The sequence below is a fragment of the Heterodontus francisci genome, chromosome 6, assembly GCF_036365525.1.
Source record: "Heterodontus francisci isolate sHetFra1 chromosome 6, sHetFra1.hap1, whole genome shotgun sequence".
Taxonomy (NCBI): Eukaryota; Metazoa; Chordata; class Chondrichthyes; order Heterodontiformes; family Heterodontidae; genus Heterodontus; species Heterodontus francisci.
The window spans coordinates 7,880,294-7,903,649 of NC_090376.1; the positions used below are offsets into that span (position 1 = coordinate 7,880,294).

Sequence of the window (23,356 nt, forward strand, 5' to 3'; positions counted from 1 at the left end):
AGAATTGGTGTAGGAAGGAGGGCATCAGATTTCCGAGGCATTGGGATCTGTTCTGGGGTAGGTGGGACCTGTACAAGAAGGATGGATTGCACCTTAGCAGGACCAGGGCTAACATCCTCGGCAGGGAGATTTGCTTGTGCTGTTGGGGAGGGTTTAATCTAGATTGGCAGGGGGTTGGGAACCTGAGAGGTTCAAATTGGAGGGAAGCAAAACTAGTAACAGGAAGTAGAAAAGTAGTGAGCGAAATTAGAAGGCAGATGAACCGAAGGCAGACATCAAATAGGAACAGAATGAGGAATAATGTTAAGACAAAGTTAAGGGCACTCTATCTGAATGCATGGTACATCTCCGACACTTCCCTTCCCTTCCACGACTTCTCTGTCTCCATCTCTGGGGATAGTCTGTCCACTAATATTCATTATAAGCCCCTGACTCCCACAGCTACTTCGACTACACTTCTTCACACCCTGTTTCCTGTAAGGACTCCATTCCATTCTCCCAGTTTCTCCATCTCCGATGCATCTGTTCTGATGATGCAACCTTCCACAACAACGCTTTTGATATGAATTTCTTTTTCCTCAACTGAAGATTCCCCCCCCCACTGTACTCTCCACTTGCCTGGATGGGTGCAGCTCCAACAACACTCAAGAAGCTCAACACCATCCAGGACAAAGCAGCCCAATTGATTAGCACCCCATCCACCACCTTCAACATTCACTCCCCCCACCACCGACACACAGTGGCAGCAGTGTGTACCATCTACAAGATGCACTGCAGCAACTCACCAAGGCTCCTTAGACAGCACCTTCCAAACCCGCGACCTCTACCACCTAGAAGGTCAAAGGCAGCAGATTCATGGGAACACCACCACCTGCAAGTTCCCTTCCAAGCTACACACCATCCTGACTTGGAACTATATCGCCGTTCCTTCACTGTGGCTGGGTCAAAATCCTGGAACTCCCTTCCTAACAGCACTGTGGGTATACCTACACCACATGGACTGCAGCGGTTCAAGAAGGCAGCTCACCACCACCTCCTCAAGGGCAATTAGGGATGGGCAATAAATGCTGGCCTTGCCAGCGATGCCCACATCCCAAGAATGAATAAAAGAAGGTGCCTCTGCCAGCTTTTTAAATGAGCTATCCAATTACTCCCAATCCCCTGTTCTTTCCCCAGAAGCATGAAATGTTTTTCTTTTCAAGTATTGATCCATGCTTCTTTCGCATGTAACTATTGTGTTTGCTAAAACCTTTATAAATCATTGATTAGGCCTCAGCTGCAGTATCATGTCCAATTCTGGGCACCACGTTTTAGGAAGGATGTCAAGGCCTTGGAGAGGGTACAGAGGAGATTTCCCAGAATGCTTCCAGGGATGAGGGACTTCAGTTAATGTGGTGAGACTGGAGAAGCTGGGATTGTCTCCTGAGAGCAGGGAAGGTTAAGAGGGGATTGAATAGAGGCGTTCAAAATGATGAAGGGTTTCAATAGAGTAAATAAGGAGAAGCTGTTTCCAGTGAAGAAGTTTCAGCAAGCAAAGGACACAGATTTAAGGTGATTGGCAAAAAAAAAAACAGAGGGGGAGATAAGGAAACATTGCTTTAAACAGTGAGATGTTATGATCTGGAATGCGCTGCTTGAAAGGGTGGTGGAAGCAGATTCAATAGGAACTTTCAAAAGGGAATTGGATAAATACTTGAAAAGGAGAAATTTGCAGGGCTATGAGGAAAAAGCAGGTGAGTGGAAGTATTGATCCATGTTTCTTTCTCATGAAGCTATTGAGTTCTTTCAAAGAGCTGGCACAGATACGATGGGCCATAGAAACATAGAAAATAGGAGCAGGAGTAGGCCATTCAGTCCTTCGAGCCTGCTCCGCCATTCATTATGATCATGGCTGACCATCCAACTCAGTAACCTGTTCCCGCTTACGCCCCATATCCTTTGATCCCTTTCGACCCAAGAGCTATATCTAACTCCTTCTTGAAAACATACAATGTTTTGGCCTCAACTGCTTTCTGTGGTAGCGAATTCCACAGGCTCACCACTCTCTGGGTGAAGAAATTTCTCCTCATCTCAGTCCTGAAAGGTTTACCCCGTATCCTGAGACTATGACCCCTGGTTCTGGACTCCCCCACCATCGGGAACATCCTTCCTGCATCTACCCTGTCAAGTCCTGTTGGAATTTTATAGGTTTCTATGAGATTCCTCCCTCACTCTTCTGAACTCCAGCAAATATAATCCTAACCGACTCAATCTCTCCTCATACGTCAGTCCCGTCATCCCAGGAATCAGTCTGGTAAACCTTCACTGCACTCCCTCTATAGCAAGAACATCCTTCCTCAGATAAGGAGACCAAAACTGCACACAATATTCCAGGTGTGGCCTCACCAAGGCCCTGTATAACTGCAGCAAGACATTCCTGCTCCTGTACTCGAATCCTCTCGCTATGAAGGCCAATTGGCTTCCTCGGCTGTAGGATTCTACAATTGTAAAAGGTGGCAATTCTGATAATGTAGTACTCACTCAGTGTCAAAGTATTTGTGTGAAATGCGTCCTGACATCGCCCCTGAGCGGTCTGTTTCTAACTTCAAGATTTTTTCCCCGCCAGAGGAAATAGTTTCTCCCCATCCACCCTATCAATCCTTTAATCATAGTGAACACCTCAATTAGATCACCCCTTAGACAGTTAGTCATCTGCCCTATTATCTCCTGAAATAAAAACAAGAAATGCTGGAACCACTCAGCAGGTTTGGCAGCATCTGTGGAAAGAGAAGCAGAGTTAACGTTTCGGGTCAGTGACCCTTCTTCGGAACTGACAAATATTAAAAATGTCACAGGTTATAAGCAAGTGAGGTGGGGGTGGGGCAAGAGATAACAAAGGAGAAGGTGTAGATTGGACAAGGCCACATAGCTGACCAAAAGGTCATGGAGCAAAGGCAAACAATATGTTAATGGTGTGTTGAAAGACAAAGCAGTAGTACAGATAGGGTGTTAACGGACTGAAGATTGAACGGCAGCAAGTACAAACATGAAAAAAAAGACAGTGGGTAAGCAAACTGAACAAATTAAGATGAAATGAAATAAACATTAAAAAAATTGTAAAAAATGTAAAAAGGAAAAAAATTTAAAAAATAACTAAAAATAAAAGTAAAATGGGGGGCCCGTCATGCTCTGAAATTATTGAACTCAATGTTCAGTCCGGCAGGCTGTGGTGTGCCTAATCGGTAAATGAGGTGCTGTTCCTCGAGCTTGCGTTGATGTTCACTGGAACACTGCAGCAAGCCCAGGACAGAGATGTGAGCATGAGAGCAGGGGGGAGTGTTGAAATGGCAAGCAACCGGAAGCTCAGGGTCCTGCTTGCGGATCGAGCGGAGGTGTTCCGCAAAGCGGTCACCCAGTAGAGGAGACAACATTGTGAGCAGCGAATACAGTATACTAAATTGAAAGAAGTACAAGTAAATCAATGCTTCACCTGAAAGGAGTGTTTGGGGCCTGGGATAGTGAGGAGAGAGGAGGTAAATGGGCAGGTATTACACCTCCTGCGATTGCAGTGGAAGGTGCCATGGGACGGGGACGAGGTGGTGGGGGTAATGGAGGAGTGGACCAGGGTGTCGCGGAGGGAACGATCCCTTCGGAATGCTGACGGGGGAAGGGAGGGGAAGATGCATTTGGTAGTGGCATCACGCTGGAGGTGGCGGAAATGGTGGAGGAAATTACCTCCTGATGTGGCTTGATGTCAAATTTAGTTTCATGCTCGTACCTTGGGATGTTTTTATTACGTTAAAGGTGCTATATAAATGTAAGTTGTTGTTGTTTCTGTTCTATATTCAAGGGAGTACAAACCTATTCTGTCCAATCTGGCATCGTAATTTAACCCTTTCTGCCCCATTTAGCCATGGTCCAAATGGATCTGTGCCAGGCTTACTTATGATAGTCATCTTGCTATTTCTTATGGCTCCAGTGCCCATTGTCTCTCACACCCCATTGACGCCTAGTTCTGATATGTCTATATGAAGATGTCTACTAGGGTCTTGTATGCTAATTCTGATGATTTCCTGGTAGTGTTAGGCTTGGTCTTCAAGTGAGGAATTTGATCTATGCAGCAGTAATGCTGATGCTGACAAAAACACTCTGGTAGAACTTCATCCGAGCACTCAGGTTTAGAAACGGATCTTAATCAGCGGCAAGAGTGGTTGCTACGGGAAACCACAAGGCCCATTTAATTCAGGAGACTGCAGTGAATACAAATGAAGGGAAATGGAAACTGAGGTTTTAGAGGAAGCATCAAGGAAGTGTTTGCCAAATGTTTTGACTTTTCATTTGGGAGTGAAGCAATCAGACTGTCACCTTCCTTCTATTTTCATTGTCTGGTTTCACTGTGTCTTTGTAAGGTTTGCACAACAACTTTGTTCAGGCCGTGCCCTCCTTTCTCCGCACAAAATTCTCCGCTGATCTCCAGCATACAGTTCCTTGAAAAGAGAGGAAGAACTTGCATTTATATAGCGCCTTTCACAACCTCAGCATGTCCCAAAGCATCTTACAGCCAATTGAGTGTGGTCATGTTGTAATGTAGGAAACACAGCAGCCAATCTGCACACAGCAAGCTCCCACAAGCTACGATGAGATATATGACCAACTGTGACCTTGCTGAGGAACAAATATTAAGTAGGTCACTGGGGAAAGCTTGTCCGCTGTTCTTTTAAATAGCAATGAGAGGGCAGATAGGAACTTGGTCTCATCTGAAAGACAGCACTTGCAACAGTGCAGCACTCCCTCAGTACTGCACTGAAGTGTCAACCTAGATTTTGTGCTCAGGTCTCTGCGGTGGGACTTGACCCCATGGTCTTCTGACCTAGAGGTGACAGTGCTACCCACGAAGCCACAGCTGACTGCACATCAAGGGCTGGATTTAATGGGGTCCCCGGAGATGGGGTAGGAGGTGGGGAGGGGGCCCCAAAGAATTGCAGCAGGAGGCGGGGCGCGGAGTGTCCGTCACCTCCCCGTCACACCACAATTAAGTCGGGGGCGGGAAAGACTGGCAATGATCTTCCTACCCAGAGGCCAATTGAAGTCTTTAAGAGGTCTAATATTAGCCACTGAAAATCACTTCGTGCCACCACTGGAATCAAGCCAGTAGAACGAGGCAACCTCCCTGCATGCTTTGTGGGGGGGGGGTTGGGGGTTTGAGGGGGGAAGCCCTCCTTTGTGGGAAACCTGTGGCCCGTAGCCCCAGAGGAAAACAACCCACCTCCCTGAACACCCATACTCCTGTCAGACTGGCCCCAGTGACCCCGCCGCACTTTCTTGGGGTCTCCAGCGCTGGGCCTGGGTCGCAGGCCTCCTGCAGTAATGGCAGTGACCACCACTCTCAGTGGCGCTGTCGATACTACTGAGCTGCCGCCCCTCTGATTGGCTGGCAGCTCTTGGAGGCGGGATTCCCATCCTTAAAGGGACAGGGGTCCCAGCGCCTGACTGTTAATTGCCCGGGTGCCATTAAATAGAGCCGGTGGTGGGGGGGGCCTCGGGATAGCCGAGGCGGGGTCCCACCACAGCACTGGGAGCCCCGCAGACTCCGCTAAATCCAGCCCCAATGCTGCACACAAGTGGTTATTTAATCATTTGCAAATGTCGGCATGTGCTGCTACAGTTAACAGCTCCCCCAGTGCTAGGTCAGATAACCATGGCCTCAAGCCCTCACGACAAAGCTTCAAAAATCCCATCCAGGCTGACACTTCACTCCAACACTGAAGAAGTGGTTAGAGATGTCATCTTTTGGATTAAATGTTAAATTCTGATCATGTCTACGCAGATGGACATTAACCTTCCCCAGCTCACTTCAAAGAGCCGTCTCATGTTCAAAATACTCATCCTTGTTTTCAAATCCTCCCATGGCCTCACCCCTCCCTATCTCTGTAACCCCTTCCAGCCCCTCACCCCTCCTATCTCTGTAACCTTCTCCAGCCCCTCACCCCTCCCTATCTCTGTAACCTTCTCCAGCCCCTCACCCCTCCCTATCTCTGTAACCCCCTCCTGCCCTTCACCTCTCCCTATCTCTGTAACCTCCTCCAGCTCTTCAATCCTCCCTATCTCTGTAACCTCCTCCAGCCCCTCAATTCTCCCTATCTCTGTAACCTCCTCCGGCCCCTCATTCCTCCCTATCTCTGTAACCTTCTCCAGCCCCTCAATCCTCCCTATCTCTGTAGCCTCTTCCAACCCCCTACACCCCTCCCTATCTCTGTAGCCTCCTCCAGCCCCTCACCCCACTCTATCTCTGTCACCTCCTCCAGCCCCACAACCTTCCAAGATCTCTGCACTCCTCCAATTGCAGCCTCTTGTGCATTTCTCACTTCCTTTGCTGCACCAGTGGCAGTCGTGCCTTCAGCTGCCAATTCCCGAAACTCTGGAATTCCCTCCCTAACCCTAACCCTTTCCTCCTTTAAGATGCTCTTAAAACCTACCTCCTTGACCGAGCTTTTGGTCGCCTGCCCTAATATCCCTCGATGTGGCTCGATGTCGAACTTTGTTTGAAAATGCTCCTGCAAAACACCTTGGGACGTTTTTTTTAGAACATTACTGCGCAGTACAGGCCCTTCGGCCCTCGATGTTGCGCTGACCTGTGAAACCATCTGACCTACACTATTCCATTTTCATCCATATGTCTATCCAATGACCACTTAAATGCCCTTAAAGTTGGCGAGTCTACTACTGTTGCAGGCAGGGCGTTCAACGCCCCTACTACTCTCCGAGTAAAGAAACTACCTCTAACATCTGTCCTATATCTACTTTTACTGCATTAAAGGTGCTATATAAATACAAGTTGTTGTTATCGCCAGGAGCTTTATAAAGGGAGGTTCCTCGAGCTCCCATACTGTTGGCGGAATCTTGCACGTTGTCTGTTGACAGTGAACTTTCAACTATTAATGGGGTCGTGGCTTTGTTCCCCCAATCAACACCGTAAAATTGCTTCGGTTCATCTCACAGATGTTTGTGGGATCATGCTGTGCATCACAGTGCTTCCAACCTTGTGTTAGAAGCACTTTGCAATCTCCCAGAGAGATCTGATCAGGTACTGCATGGATGTAAATCTTTCCGTGAGTTCGGTAGGTTTTTTGTGCTTTTATTGTCTTATTTATTCACTCTTGGTATTTGAGTGTCACTAGCAAGGCCGGATTCACCTTATTGGGTGACTTACTAGGCCATATCCCCCTACCCCACCCACCTACTATCTCCCCATATCCCTCAATCCCCACCCACCCACCTACTATCTCCCCATATCACTCAATCCCCACCCACCCACCTACTATCTCCCCATATCACTCAATCCCCACCCACCCAACTACTATCTCCCCATATCACTCAATCCCCACCCACCCAACTACTATCTCCCCATATCCCTCAATCCCCACCCACCCACCTACTATCTCCCCATATCCCTCAATCCCCACCCACCCACCTACTATCTCCCCATATCACTCAATCCCCACCCACCCACCTACTATCTCCCCATATCCCTCAATCCCCACCCACCCAACTACTATCTCCCCATATCCCTCAATCCCCACCCACCCACCTACTATCTCCCCATATCCCTCAATCCCCACCCACCCACCTACTATCTCCCCATATCACTCAATCCCCACCCACCCACCTACTATCTCCCCATATCCCTCAATCCCCACCCACCCACCTACTATCTCCCCATATCACTCAATCCCCACCCACCCAACTACTATCTCCCCATATCCCTCAATCCCCACCCACCCAACTACTATCTCCCCATATCCCTCAATCCCCACCCACCCAACTACTATCTCCCCATATCCCTCAATCCCCACCCACCCACCTACTATCTCCCCATATCCCTCAATCCCCACCCACCCACCTACTATCTCCCCATATCACTCAATCCCCACCCACCCACCTACTATCTCCCCATATCCCTCAATCCCAGCTAGGGAAAATGCAATATTCGTCACTGAAACAAAGAGCTAATTAAAACAAATCACAGGGACCACTCTCCCTGGATTGTCAGCAAGAAGCTGCACTCAGCATTTCTGCTTCCCGCCAGTCAATTCTCAGGTGAATTAGCGCTTTCTGCTTTGCTTTATTATCTACAGCCACAACATCACCAGTGCTGGAGAAGGACTGAGATCATGTTACATTGCAAGACTGAAGAAAGAAAGAAAGACTTGCATTTATATAAGCGCCTTTCACAACCACAGGATCTCCCAAAATGCTTTACCAGTCGATGAAGTACTTTTGAAGTGTGGTCACTATTGTAATACAGGAAATGTGGCAGCCAATTTGTGCACAGCAAGCTCCCACAAACAGCGAGTGTTTAGGATCTGGAATGCACTGCCTGAGAGTATGGTGGAGGCAGATTCAATTGTGGCTTTTGAAAGGGAATTGGATAATAATCTGAAGAGAGAAAATTTGCAGGGCTTTGGGGAGAAGACGGGTGTGGGACTAGATGAGTTGCTCTTGTTGAGAGCTGACACAGACACGAGGGGTCGAATGGCCTCCTCCTGTGTTGTAACCATTCTATGATTCTATAACTACAAACAATTTTAAAAGGTTGTGGGAGCAGGGGTAGAAAACAAGAAAATGAATAAAAATTTCAAAAATACATATGAAATCAAAAATGGAGATCGGGCCCAGGCAGTTTGTTATTAGATTTGGAGTTATGTCACCTCTTCAGGTCGTTCCATAGGGCCCGAGCTGAGAAAGTTCCGGAGGCGGAGCAGGATGTAGCAAAAGGCACATTTCAAACCTGCCTTTCAAAAATACCAAGGTACATGAGGTGTATGTCAGCTGTGGCTCAGTGGGTAGCACTCTGACCTCTGAGTTAGGCAGTTGTGGGTTTAAGTCCCACTTCAGTACCTGAGCACCAAATCCAGGCTGACACTCCCAGTGCCAGTACTGAGGGAGCGCTACATTCTCAGTGGTGCTGCTTTTCTAATGAGATACTCAGCCAAGGCCCCTGTCTGCCCTCTCAAGTGGATGTAAAAGATCCCATGGCTCTATATTGAAGAAGAGCAGGGGATTTCTCCCGGTATCCTGAACAATATTTATCCCTCAATCAACATCTCAAAAAAATGGATTGGTTGGCATCCTTCCATCTATGAAAGATGATGGACACGCAGCAAAACAATCCATTTCGGTGGGGGTGTCTTCTCTTGGTGCACCTTTGCTGATGGCTGTGAAGGCCAATCCTTGACAGGCAGCTTCTGCCACAAGTGTTTCACGTGAAGCTGCCAAGTGATGCTGTGAGTTGTTGTTTTTGATGTTGGCGCCTGTTGCCAAGCTGCTGTAGCAACCGGTCATCGTGGTAGTGCACACCAGTCCACAGGATGTGTCACCATTTCCCTCTTTCACCAACTAGTGACTCCCAGGTGTGATAGTCAATATTTAGGGCCTTCATGTCACATTTGCAAGCATCCTTGAAGCGGAGCTTTGGGCGCCCCACTGGTCGTCAGGCCCCGGATACCTCACCAAACAGAAGGTCCTTGGGCGTGAGACTGTCTTCCATCCTGCAGACGTGCCCAATCCACCGAAGCTGCCTCTGTTTGATTAGTGCCAACTTGGGAGATCTGCCTTTGAGAGGACGGCCACATTTGTGATTTTGTCCTGCCAGGATATACAGCATGGCTTTGTCAGGGGGGATCGTGTTTAACAAATTTGATAGAATTTTTTGAGAAGGTGACAAAATGTGTAGATGAGGGTAAAGCAGTTGATGTAGTCTACATGGACTTCAGTAAGGCTTTTGATAAGGTCCCACATGGGAGATTGGTTAAGAAGGTAAGAGCCCATGGGATCCAGGGCAATTTGGCAAATTGGATCCAAATTTAGCTTAGTGGCAGGAGGCAGAGGGTGATTGTCAAGGGTTGTTTTTGCGAGTGGAAGCCTGTGACCAGTGGTGTACTACAGGGATCGGTGCTGGGACCCTTGCTGTTTGTAGTGTACATTAATGATTTAGATGTAAATATAGAAGGTATGGTCAATAGGTTCGCAGATGACATGAAAATTGGTGGTGTTGTAAATAGTGAGGAGGAAAGCCTTCGATTACAGGATGATATAGATGGGCTGATAAGATAGGCAGAGCAGTGACAAATAGAATTTAATCCTGAGGAGTGTGTGGTGATGCATTTTGGGAGGACTAACAAGGCAAGGGAATATACAATGGATGGTAGGACCCTAGGAAGTACAGAGGGGCAGAGGGACCTTCATGTACTTGTCCATAGATCACTGAAGGCAGCAGCACAGGTAGATAAGGTGGTTAGGAAGGCATATGGGATACTTGCCTTTATTAGCCGAGGCATAGAATATAAGAGCAGGGAGGTTATGATGGAGCTGCATAAAACGCTAGTTAGGCCACAGCTGGAGTATTGTGTACAGTTCTGGTCACCACACTATAGGAAGGATGTGATAGCACTGGAGAGGGTGCAGAGGAGATTCACCAGGATGTTGCCTGGACTGAAGCATTTCAGCTATGAAGAGAGACTGAAAAGGCTAGGGTTGTTTTCGTTAGAGCGGAGAAGGCTGAGGGGGGACCTGATTGAGGGATACAAAATTATGAGGGACATTGATAGGATAGATAGGAAGAAACTTTTTCTCTTAGCAGAGGTGTCACTAACCAGGGGGCATAGATTTAAGGTAAGGGGCAGGAGGTTTAGAGGGGATTTGAGGAAAAACATTTTCACCCAGAGGGCAGTTGGAATCTGGAACACACTGCCTGAAGAGGTGGTGGAGGCAGGAACCCTCACAGCATTTAAGAAGTATTTAGATGAGCACTTGAAACGCCATAGCATACAAGGCTATGGGCCAAGTGCAGGAATATAGGATGAGAATAGATAGGTGCTTGATGGCCGGCACAGACACGATGGGCCGAAGGGCCTGTTTCTGTGCTGTATAACTCTATGACTCTATACTGCAGCTTCTTTTCCTGGGAGTTGTAAGTTGCCCATGTTTCACAGTCATACAGCAAGGTGCTGAGAACACAGGCCTTATAAACCATCAGCTTGGTCTTAAGGGTCAGCTTGGTGTTATCCATTGCGCGTTTCAGAAGTCGGCCTAAGGCGGCAGCTGCTTTCCCTATGTATGTATTGAGCGCTGCATCAAGGGACAGATTGTCTGTCACCGTGAGCCCAAGGTAGCAGAATTTGCTAACAAAAAAACAGATGACCTGGTCATTATCACATTGCTATTTGTGGGAGCTTGCTGTGTGAAAATTGGCTGTTGCATTTCCTACATGACAACAGTGATCACACTTCGAAAGTGCTTCATTGTCTGGAAAGCACTTTGCGATGTCCTGTGGTCGTGAAAGATGTTATAGAAATGCAAATCTTTCTTTTCCTCTCACGAGTGAGGTTCAGTTTTACTTTGAAACAGCATCTCTTGCAATGAATTTGTGAGAGGTGGCACATCTGGGAGTGTACTAAATTTTACGGGGATTCTCCCACTAGATTGTATCAATATTTTCATGGAAAATCCCTCAACTTTGCATTAATATTTGCAGGATATGTATCAATATTTGGTGGGATACCCCTTGTGGTTGTGTCCTTTGCTGCAGGGATTTCCTTTTGTCATTCCATCAATATTAGCAGGGTTTGTTTCTTGAGGATTTATCATTATTTACAGACATTTCCCACTGGAAAGTTCATTACACCCTCACTCATGAGTGTATTACTATTTTCAAGAACTTCCCACCGCCCATCAGGATTGCATTAATATTTACAAGGATTCCCCCTAGGGTGCTTATCAATATTTGGTGGCATTCCCCATGAGATTGTCTCCATATTTACAGGGATTTCCCCCTGTTGTGTATCATTATTTGCAGGTATTCTCCCTCAGGAGTGTATCAACATTTACAGGGATTCTGACTTGGGGGATGTATCAATATTTACAGGGATTCTCCCTCAGGGGTGTATCAATATTTATAGGGATTTCCCCTCGGGAGTGTCTCTCTATTATCACGGACCTGTAATTATTTTTCTCCCTCGGGATTAAAAAAAAGACTCTGTTAAAAACAGTGCACCTTTAAGGGAGAGAACGTTCTAAGACACAGTGTGCAGCAACTGCATTTTTGTTACCATGGGCAACAGCAGGAGAGAGAGAAAGAGGTCACATGGTATGATGTTTCCACTTTGAATGTGTGCGGAACTGGCAGAAACCGGCTGAAACCAGTTAGTTCTGAGAGACTTTCCAGCGTGGCGTACCGAAGAAAGGAACTGTTTTATTCTCTCTCAGAAAATATTCTACAAGGAGCCACAAGCCAAGTTAACTCCTGAGTAAAGAAGAAAAGCTTTTCTTTTTCAAGAAATTAGAATTAGAATTAGAACATTACAGCGCAGTACAGGCCCTTCGGCCCTCGATGTTGCGCCGACCTGTGAAACCATCTGACCTACACTATTCCATTTTCATCCATATGTCTATCCAATGACCACTTAAATGCCCTTAAAGTTGGCGAGTCTACTACTGTTGCAGGCAGGGCGTTCCACGCCCCTACTACTCTCTGAGTAAAGAAACTACCTCTGACATCTGTCCTATATCTATCACCCCTCAACTTAAAGCTATGTCCCCTCGTGTTTGCCATCACCATCCGAGGAAAAAGACTCTCACTATCCACCATATCCAACCCTCTGATTATCTTATATGTCTCTATTAAGTCACCTCTCCTCCTCCTTCTCTCCAACGAAAACAACCTCAAGTCCCTCAGCCTTTCCCCGTAAGACCTTCCCTCCATACCAGGAAACATCCTAGTAAATCTCCTCTGCACCCTTTCCAAAGCTTCCACATCCTTCCTATAATGCGGTGACCAGAACTGCACGCAATACTCCAGGTGCGGTCTCACCAGAATTTTGTACAGCTGCAGCATGACCTCGTGGCTCCGAAACTCAATGCCCCTACTAATAAAAGCTAACACACCATATGCCTTCTTAACAGCCCTATTAACCTGGGTAGCAACCTTCAGGGATTTATGTACCTGGACACCAAGATCTCTCTGTTCATCTACACTACCAAGAATCTTCCCATTAGCCCAGTACTCTGCATTCCTGTTACTCCTTCCAAAGTGAATAACCTCGCACTTATCCGCATTAAACTCCATTTGCCATCTCTCAGCCCAGCTCTGCAGCCTATCTATGTCCCTCTGTACCCTACAACATCCTTCGGCACTATCCACAACTCCACCGACCTTGGTGTCATCCGCAAATTTACTAACCCACCCTTCTACACCCTCTTCCAGGTCATTTATAAAAATGACAAACAGCAGTGGCCCCAAAACAGATCCTTGCGGTACACCACTGGAAACTATACTCCAGGATGAACATTTACCATCAACCACCACCCTCTGTCTTCTTTCAGCTAGCCAATTTCTGATCCAAAGCTCTAAATCACCTTCAACCCCATACTTCCGTATTTTCTGCAATAGCCTACCATGGGGAACCTTATCAAATGCCTTACTGAAATCCATATACACCACATCCACTGCTTTACCCTCATCCACCTGTTTGGTCACCTTCTCGAAAAACTCAATAAGGTTTGTGAGGCACGACCTACCCGTCACAAAACCGTGCTTTGTGCATAGTTTTTGACTATGTGTGTGTAAATGGGGGAGTTAGGTTAAAATAAGAAGTTATAAGGTCTTTAGACATGGATTTATCTTAATGGTGTTTAAGATTTAGTTTTTAAAATAAATAGTTAATTTATTGTTGTCTAAAGATACCTGGTTTGGTCTGTTTCATTTTGGGGTTACTAGAGTGTTTAATTTGGCCATTTTCTGATTGGGTGTGAAAGCTTAATAGTATGCTGCAGCCTGTGGAGTGACGGGACTGAAATGACAGTGCATTGCACCCGCCACAGTCATAACATTATTTACAGGGATTCCCTCTTGTGGGTGTATCAGTATTTAAAGGGATTCCCCCTCAGGAGTGTATCATTATTTACAGGGATTCCCCTTTCGGGAGTGTATTGAAATTTACAGGGATTTCACCCTCCCCCCCCACCCCCTCTCCACCACCTGGAGTGTAACTGTATTTGCACGCGTGCCCTCGGGAATGTATCAGTTTTTGCAGGGTGTTCTACACAGAATAGTTTGAAAATCGCTGTTAATGTGCCTTGACCCATCACTAATCTCCTCAAATGACTGAGTGATGGGTTTCAGCGTGATTGTTGTCATGACTTTAAGTGCTTGTTGAAAGGTTGCACTGCAGAGATGATGGTGCCTGAAGGAAATTAAGTTAGCACGGTAACATGCACTGAGAAGCAGAAGTGAGGAAATAGAGCCAGTGAAAAACACTGAGATTTGGGACCTGACAGAGTACAGTTTGTCGGGATCTGGGTCCCAGGAGCAACCTCAATGATCAATAATGAAATCAAAATTTAACTGTGGTTAGTATTTGCAGAAATGGAGAAATTGGTCAGAAGTTAATGGGATTGCCTGATAGTATCTGAATCTTTCAAGGACGTGCAAAATTAAGAGCTTCAGACCAAAAGTTATTGATTATTCAACCAGTGAAAAATAACTTTTTAATGGGGAATAAATCTATGAAAAGAGTTAGAGGGATGTGTGATGGGTTCCTGTGGTTTATTGGGGTGTCTGATGGGTTCCTGTGGTTTATTGGGGTGTGTGAAGGCTTCCTGTGGTTTATTGGGGTGTGTGATGGGTTCCTGTGGTTTATTGGGGTGTGTGATGTGTTCCTGTAGTTTATTGGGGTGTGTGATGGGTTCCTGTGGTTTATTGGGGTGTGTGATGTGTTCCTGTGGTTTATTGGGGTGTGTGATGGGTTCCTGTGGTTTATTGGGGTGTGTGATGTGTTCCTGTAGTTTATTGGGGTGTGTGATGGGTTCCTGTGGTTTATTGGGGTGTGTGATGGGTTCCTGTGGTTTATTGGGGTGTGTTATGGGTTCCTGTGGTTTATTGGGGTGTGTGATGGGTTCTTGTAGTTTATTGAGGTGTGTGATGGGTTCTTGTAGTTTATTGGGGTGTGTGATGGGTTCCTGTGGTTTATTGGGGTGTGCGATGAGTTCCTGTGGTTTATTGGGGTGTGCGATGGGTTCCTGTGGTTTATTGGGGTGTGCAATGGGTTCCTGTGGTTTATTGGGGTATGTGATGGGTTCCTGTGGGTTACTGGGGTGTGTGATGGGTTCCTGTGGTTTACTGGGGTGTGTGATGGGTTCCTGTGGTTTATTGGGGTGTGTGATGGGTTCCTGTGGTTTATTGGGGTGTGTGATGGGTTCCTGTAGTTTATTGGGGTGTGCGATGGGTTTCTGTGGTTTATTGGGGTGCGCGATGGGTTCCTGTAGTTTATTGGGTGTGTGATGGGTTCCTGTGGTTTATAGGAACATAGGAAGATAGGAACAGGAGTAGGCCATTCAGCCCCTCGAGCCTGTCCCACCATTCAATGAGATCGTGGCTGATCTGCGGCCTAACTCCATAGACCTGCCTTTGGCCCATATCCCTTAATATCTTTGCTTAACAAAAATCTATCTCAGATTTAAAATTAACAACTGTTCTAGCTTCAACTGCTGTTTGTGGGAGAGAGTTCCAAACCTCTACCATCCTTTGCGTGAAGAAGTGCTTCCTAACATCTCTCCTGAACGGTCTGGTCCTAATTTTTGGACTACGACCCCTAGTTTTAGAATCTCCAACCAGTGGAAATAGTTTATCTTTATCTAGCCTGTCTTTTCCTGTTAATATCTTGAAGACTTCGATCAGATCACCCCTTAACCTTCTAAATTCTAGCGCAAACAGGCCTAATTTGTGCAATCTCTCCTCGTAACTTAACCCCTGTAGTCCAGGTATCATTCTTGTAAACCTACATTGCACTCCCTCCAAGACCAATATACCCTTCCTATGGTGTGGTGCCCAGAACTGCTCACAGTACTCCAAGCGGGGTCTAACCAGGGTTTTGTACAGCTGCAGCATAACCTCTGTGTCTTTATACTCCAATCCTCTAGATATAAAGGCTAGCATTCCATTAGCCTTTTTGATTATTTTCTGCACTTGCTTGTGGCATTTTATGCACCTGAACCCTCAAGTCTCTTTGGACATCCACTGTACTTAACCTCTTCCCATTTAGAAAGTACCCTGCTCTATCCTTTTTTGGTCCAAAATGGATAATCCCACACTTTGCCACATTGAAATCCATCTGCCGCAGTTTTTCCCACTCACCTAGTCTGTCAATATCTCTTTGCAATTTTATGCTATCATCTAGACTGTCTACAATGCCGCCTAACTTTGTATCATCAGCAAATTTGGATATATGACTTACTATGCCATCATCCAAGACGTTAATGAATAATGTGAATAATTGAGGCCCCAACACAGATCCCTGCGGGACACCACTAGTCACATCCTGCCAATCGGAGTACTTACCCATTATCCCCACTCTCTGTCGCCTACCACTCAACCAACTTCCTAACCATGTCAATAATTTGCCCTCAACTCCATGGGCTTCTACCTTAGTTAACAGTCTCTTATGTGGGACTTTATCAAATGCCTTCTGGAAGTCCATATAAATAACATCCATAGACATTCCCCTGTCCACTACCTTAGTCACCTCTTCAAAAAACTCAATGAGATTTGCCAGGCATGACCTTCCCATCATGAATCCATGCAGGCTGTCCCTGATTAACTGAAATTTTTCTAGGTGTTCAGTCACCCTGTCCTTGATTATAGACTCCAGCAACTTGCCCACCACAGGTGTCAGGGGAACTGGTCTGTAATTTCTTTGGTTCCCCCTTTCACCCTTCTTAAAAAGTGGAGTGACATGTGCAACTTTCCAATCCAGAGGGACTACTTCTGAATCTAGGGAACTCTGAAAGACTATAGTTAGGGCATCTACAATGTGCTCCCCTACTTCCTTTAACAGCCTTGGATGGAAACCGTCAGGTCCTGGGGATTTCTCACTCTTTAGTTCCATTAATTTCACTGTTACTGATATTTTACTTACGTTAATTGTATTAAGTCCCTGTCCCCTATCGGCTATTAATTTTTTCGGGACTTCCGGCAAGTTATCCTCCTTTTCAACTGTAAATACTGAGGCAAAGTCTGCCATTTCCCCATTATTAATGACAATATCTCCAGTTTCAGCTTTTAGTGGGCGTACCCACTTGACCACCCACTTTCCCTTTTTGTAACTCAAAAATTTCTTCTTATTGATTTTATTTAATATTGTATTTCCATCCAAAATTATGATAATTCCTTGAAGTGCCGATAACATTTTCCAGGGATATATACTGCAGCTTCAATGTCGAGGGAAAGAACAGGAAATCTGAATTACGAAATGTCCAACAAATTGACTACCATAAATATCAGTAACCATAGGGCAAAAAAAACCAATGCAGTCACTGTGCTCCAAGTTATGAACCATTTTAAGGCAGGTTGGGCATCCTCATTGTTGCTATAATCAGTCACTTTACAGATTCCAATTGGTTAGTTATCCAAAAATGACTTAAAATCATTAATATTCTGGTTAAGTATCCCACTTTCTCAACTTTACCACACCACCCTAAATTATGAATAAAGCATTACATTTGTTATTGAGCTATAGTACACATCATTTTAGGAAGACAGAAGCAAACATACTCAACTGGACCAATATACAACAACCTCATCATCTCAGATAAAATAAACCAAAACAAAATTTCCTTTTTTAAAAAAAATATAAACTTCTTGTATATTTATTAAATTCAGAAATTGAAGAAGAAACCTCTGTAAATGATTACTTCAGGGTTATTGTTTCAATTCAAAAAAAGCAAAAAATAGTCAATGATTACTGACCCACATAAATACTCCTTCAAAGTTGCAATAGTCAAAGATCTTGTCTAATTGTCTGACTAGTCTTTCATGATATTGTTTTCAAGTGGAACAGAAGATTTGCTGGAAACAAACAGCTTGGAATTAAGGGATAGATTTAATATGGACCATGTATACACCAGCAGTTTACTTTTCCATTGGTCGGTGTTTCTTCCAAGCACCTCCAGGTTAGCATGAGAGGGGTAAACAGTATAGTGTTCAGTCCTTGTACAGAAAGGAACCATTATCTGATCTTTATCCTGGTTGAATGGTTTTGCTAAATATATTGTTCCTCTTAGGTTCTTCATCAAGCTTGGATTGCTGGTGTCATTTAATAAACAAAACATAAACACCCATGACAAGGCAAGACAATGCAACTGGCATGAAGCCTTGTTCCTATTACTACAGCTTTGTAGAATACACCCCATACCCCATTCTTTTCGGAAAGTAACCATTTATTTAGTCGTGGAACTTTCTTTAGGAATGCACAGGTGCATATAAAAAGCAAGCCAAAAACCAGGAGGCCATCGAAAGAATATATCGCAAGCACGAGCTTGGACCCCGTGCGAAACCCTTCAGGCCAGAGACAAACGGCTCCCACTGGCGCCTCCAAACCCCACCCGAATGGTTTATTGCGATGTGTGATGGGTTCCTTCGGTTTATTGGGGTCACAATCTCCAGATTGCCCGTTCAGTAACGTAAAGCCACAACACCCTGCGTCTGCTAACATGAAAGGGAATCTAAAAGTCTTCTATAGGCTCATAAATGGTAAAAGGTTAGTAAAAGGAAGAGTGGGACCTATTAGTGACCTAAAAGGGGTTTTATGCATGGAGGCAGGGGCCATGGCTGAGGTACTAAATGAGCACTTTGCGTCTGTTTTTACCAAGGAAGTAGATGGTGTCCAAGTCATGGTGAGAGATTCAGACACTGATTGAGCTAACAATTGATAAAGAGGAAGTATTAGATAGGCTGGTTGTACTTGAAGTAAGTTACCAGGACCAGATACTTGCCAATTCTCCAGTTCCGCCTCTAACAATGATTGGCTCAGTGCAGTTCAAGATACTTAGGGAAGTAAGGGTGGAAATTGCAGAGGCACTGGCCATAATCTTCCAATCCTCCTTACATACAGGGATGGTGCCAGAGGACTGGAGAATTGCAAACGCTACATCCTTGTTCAAAAAACGGTATAAGGATAAGCCCTGAAACTACAGGCCAGTCAGTTCAACCTCAGTGGTGGAAAAGCTTTCAGAAACGATAATTTGGGACAAAATTATTAGTCAGTTTGACAAATGTGGATTAATTACAGAAAACCAGTACGGACTTGTTAAGGACAAATCGTGCTTAATTAAGGTGATTGAGTTTTTTGATGAGGTAACAGAGAGGGTAGATGAGGGTAATGCAGTGGACTTGGACTTCCAAAAGGCATTTGATTAAGTGCCACATTGTCAGCAAAATTAGAGCCCATGGAATAAACGGGGCAGTGACAGCATGGATACGAAAATGGCTGAGTGACAGGAAACAGAGTAGTTGTGAATGTGGTTTATTGGACTGGAGGAAGTTATATAGCGGGGGTTCCCCAGGGGTCGGTGTTGGGACCCCTGCTTTTCTTGATATATATTAATGACCTAAACTTGGGTGTGCAGGGCACAATTTCAAAATTCCTCTCTACAGATGCCCCCCAGACCTGATGAGTATTTCCAGAATCTTCTTTTTTTTTATTTAATAAGATCCAGTGCTGAGCAGAAAAGGATGTAGGAGATTGAAGACATGTGATGAAAACAGAGGAGGAAGATTAATTCTGGGACGGGGGCGAGGGGTCATTTTTAAAATTCACCATTACCAATATGTGCTGAGAAAATTACATCTGTCCACATATATCAGCAGTGGAGAACATGAGAAAAAGACTGTGCACCCTTGTGCTTGCCAATTCTCCAGCTCTGCCTCTAGCAATGATTGGCTCAGTGCAGTTTAAGACTCATTGTCCGGCTTGTTAAACCTGTAAATCGATTTCCATTTCACTGGCTGAAGATAGCATGGAGACGATTGTCTTCAATCGCAGTGCCCATCTATTTCTTCCCTAAACTGGACAGTCGAAGTGAACGAAAGCAAGGGTAGTAAGCACTCCAGTTCAAAAAAGGCCTTACTTTCAAGGGTTAACCATACTTTGCTGAAGTTCAGTCATCATGAGATTTAGACATTTTAAACTAAAGATTACAGTCCACGGCTGTTTTTTTAATGGTTTCAGTTAGGCTGCGAGGCATAAAATTTGATTATGGCGCCATTAATTTTTCATGCAGCATTGCTGCACTATTAATTGAACATTTCATATAATATACATACAGTTCAACCCAGTTAAACGAGGTATTTTCCATTTTAATCATTTTTTTTAACAAAGAGAATTGAAGACTCTGGCAATATACTTGTAAATTTCAAGGAAAGGCAGTTTCGGTCAATTGCCCTAGGTTTATGTGCTAATTCAGGACTTTTGAAGTGTAGTCACTGTTGCAATGTAGGAAACACAGAACATTTGCACACAGCAAGCTCCCAAAAACAGCACTGTGATAACGACCAGTGTCATGCAGCCCCCCACCTGCCAAGAATGAGGCACATTAATTTTGCCAAATGGACGTTAAATTTCAAATTGTTGCTGGGAAGAGGAGCAGGCCTGTTACAAGGGGTTGCCAGGCCCCTGGCTGGAAAGACATTTTTGCACATTAACAGACAGTGCGTGGAACAAAGGAGCTATCCCCTGCTCCAATACAATCCACAAACCGATGTGGTCAAACCTGTTAGTCACATGACTAACCTGCTTGGCAGTCTGTGTTTTTTTAATGAATTGTACAGTTTTGAACTGAGAGCCTGCAGAAAGCTGTTTGGTCCTGGATTGAAAAGACCTCTCCTGGCTGGCTCACCACAGCCTCTCCTGTCTGCTCCCATCTCTTTCTCACGGAACTCCAAAACCCACTGAAGACACATGAACACCAAAAGAGAAAAGTCTCCTACAGTGAGAAAGGTTTAAGAAGAATACTGGGCCCAACGAAAAGCAAGATCTACCTACAATCAAGGACCCTACAGTGAGCTCAAAGAACCGTAACAACAACTCTTCAGATATTACCTCAAACTTTTCCACTTTATTTTTCTTCTGCTCTTTCTGTCTCTATCTGCGTGTATGTATCACGTATGCATGTTAGCGTGAGTGTCGTGTATCTGTAGGCGTTAACCGACTTAGAGTTTAAGTTTAATACATTTCACTTTTCTTCTTTATACTTAAGAAAGCCTGTTGTGCTGGTTTCTTTGCCTTATAATTGGAAAGCGGTGAACAAGGATTCACCAAGGGGGAGCTAAAAACACGGTGTGTTTAAAATTTAATCTCCGTTACAGGAAGTCCGGGCGAAGGCTGAAAGGGAACCCTAGACCTCTTTCTCACCTGGTCATAACATTAGATAATCTGTTTTTGTAATGTTGGTTGAGGGATAAATATTGGGCCAGGACTCCTGGGAGAGACTCCAAGATCCATTACATCTACCTGAAAGGGCAGACATGGCCTCAGTTTAATATCTGGTTCAAAAGACAGCACCCCTGACAGTGCAGTACTCCCTCAATGCTGCACTCACTGGGGGTATCAGCCAGAATTTTGTGTTGTCGCTAGAGTGAAACTTGAACCCATAGTCTCCTGATTCAGAGACAAGAGTGCTGACTACTTAGCCACATCGGAGACAGGCCATTGTTGTCTTGGCTTAAACAAGGTGTAACCTTACTCAAAAGTAACCTACACTGACAGGGAGATGGGTAACGGGATCATAAGTTCCTGAATTCCACCACTGAGCAGAATGCTGAATGAAAGAGAGACTTTTAATGCTTATAACTATCAGGAAAGACTAAACAGGCTGAGGCTCATATCTCTAGAAAAGAGAAGGCGGAGGGGTGAGCAGAACGAGGTCTTTAAAGTAATGTTTACACTTGCCAGAAAAAGACTTGCATTTTTATAGCACCTTTCACAACCACAGGATGTCCGACAGCACTTTACAGCCACTCCTTGAAGTGCAGTCACTGTTGTAATGTAAGAAATGAGGCTGTCAATTTGTGCACAGCAAGATCCCACAGATAGCTATATTATAATGACCAGTTAATTTGTTTTTGTGATGTTGGTTGAGGGATAAATATTGGCCTGGACACCGGGGAGAACTTCCCCCCCTGCTCTTCTTCGAAATAGTGTCGTGGGATCTTTTACATCCTCCTGTGAGGGCAGATGGGGCCTCAGTTTAACGTCTCATCAAAAAGACGGCACCTCCAACAGTGCAGCCACTCTCCTCCACTGGGGAGTCAGAGCAAAACTAGGGGCCGCAAATATAAGATAGTCACTGGGAACGCAGGAGAAACCTCTTTACCCAGAGAGTGGTGAGAATGTGGAACTGAATACCGTAGTGAGTGGTTGAGGTGAATAGTATTGATATATTTCAGGGGAAGCTCAATAACACTTGAGGGAGAAAGGACCAGAAGGATATGTTGATGAGGGTGAGATGAAGAAGAGTGGTAGGAGGCTCATGTGGAGCATAAACACCAGCACGGTCCAGATGGGCCGAATGGCCTGTTTCTGTGCTGTAGATTCTATGTAACTCGATGTATTGTTTCTAGTCAGTGGATATGTCCCATTCCCCAATAGCAACATGACCCATGTGAATATAAGTTCACCTGAGAGACAGATCAAACAATTCACCTAACCCCTGCGACCACCACCCCCACCACCACAGCTGAATGTGTTTTGGAGATGACTCTGTTCTGAAGCATGAGAACATCAAAGTGATTTTAGCAATTAATCTGAACCTTTGTCAGTGAGCAGCACCTGATGTGGGCCGTGGGTTGCCGGGGCAACGGCAAATCAAAGAAGGGAGATCTGAGGGAGAATATCGAACTCCCACAGAGAATATTCCATCCGTTTTTTTAATTACATTTTAATCAGAATAAAAAGAACAATTAAAGACATTTAAATCACTTTGATTTGGCAGCAAGGGACCTTGAAAGTGACATCAAATATCAGTCTGTTTTATGATCATAGAATGGTTACAGCACATAAGGAGGGCATTTGGCCCATCCAGTCCATGCCAGCTCTCTGTAGAGTAATCCAGTCAGTCCCACTCCCCAGCTCGATCCCCATCGCCTGCAAGTTTATTTCCCTCAAGTGCCCATCCAATTTCCTTTCAAATCATTCATTGTCTCCATTTCCGCCACCCTTATGGGCAGCGAGTTCCAGGTCATTACCACTCACTACAAAAAAGTTCTTCCTCACTTGCCCCCTGTATCTCTTGCCCAAAACCTTCAAGCTGTGTCCCCTAATCCTTGTATCATCAGCTAATGGGAGCAGCTTTTCCTTGTCGACCTTACCTAAAACTGACGTGATCCTGTACATTTCTATCAAATCTCCCCTCAATCTCCTTTGTTCCAAGGAGAACAAACCCAGCTTTTCCAACCTAACCTTGTAATTAAAATCCCTCACCCCCGGAACCATTCTGGTAAATCTCCTCTGCACCCTCTCAAGGACCCTCACATCCTTCCTAAAATGCT

The 23,356-nt window shown here is 45.1% G+C and overlaps 2 protein-coding genes across 2 annotated transcripts in view; one reads left to right on the plus strand and one right to left on the minus strand.

Moving 5' to 3' along the window:
• The window catches only part of arrb1 (arrestin, beta 1), a 114,918-nt gene that overhangs the window by 27,350 nt on the left and 64,212 nt on the right, over positions 1–23,356 (plus strand). The window lies entirely within an intron of this gene.
• tmem167b (transmembrane protein 167B) lies at positions 17,767–18,524 on the minus strand. The gene is given in 2 exon segments (XM_068032951.1): positions 17,767–18,173; positions 18,175–18,524. Coding segments are annotated over 2 exon segments (402 nt in total). The 3' UTR covers positions 17,767–18,121.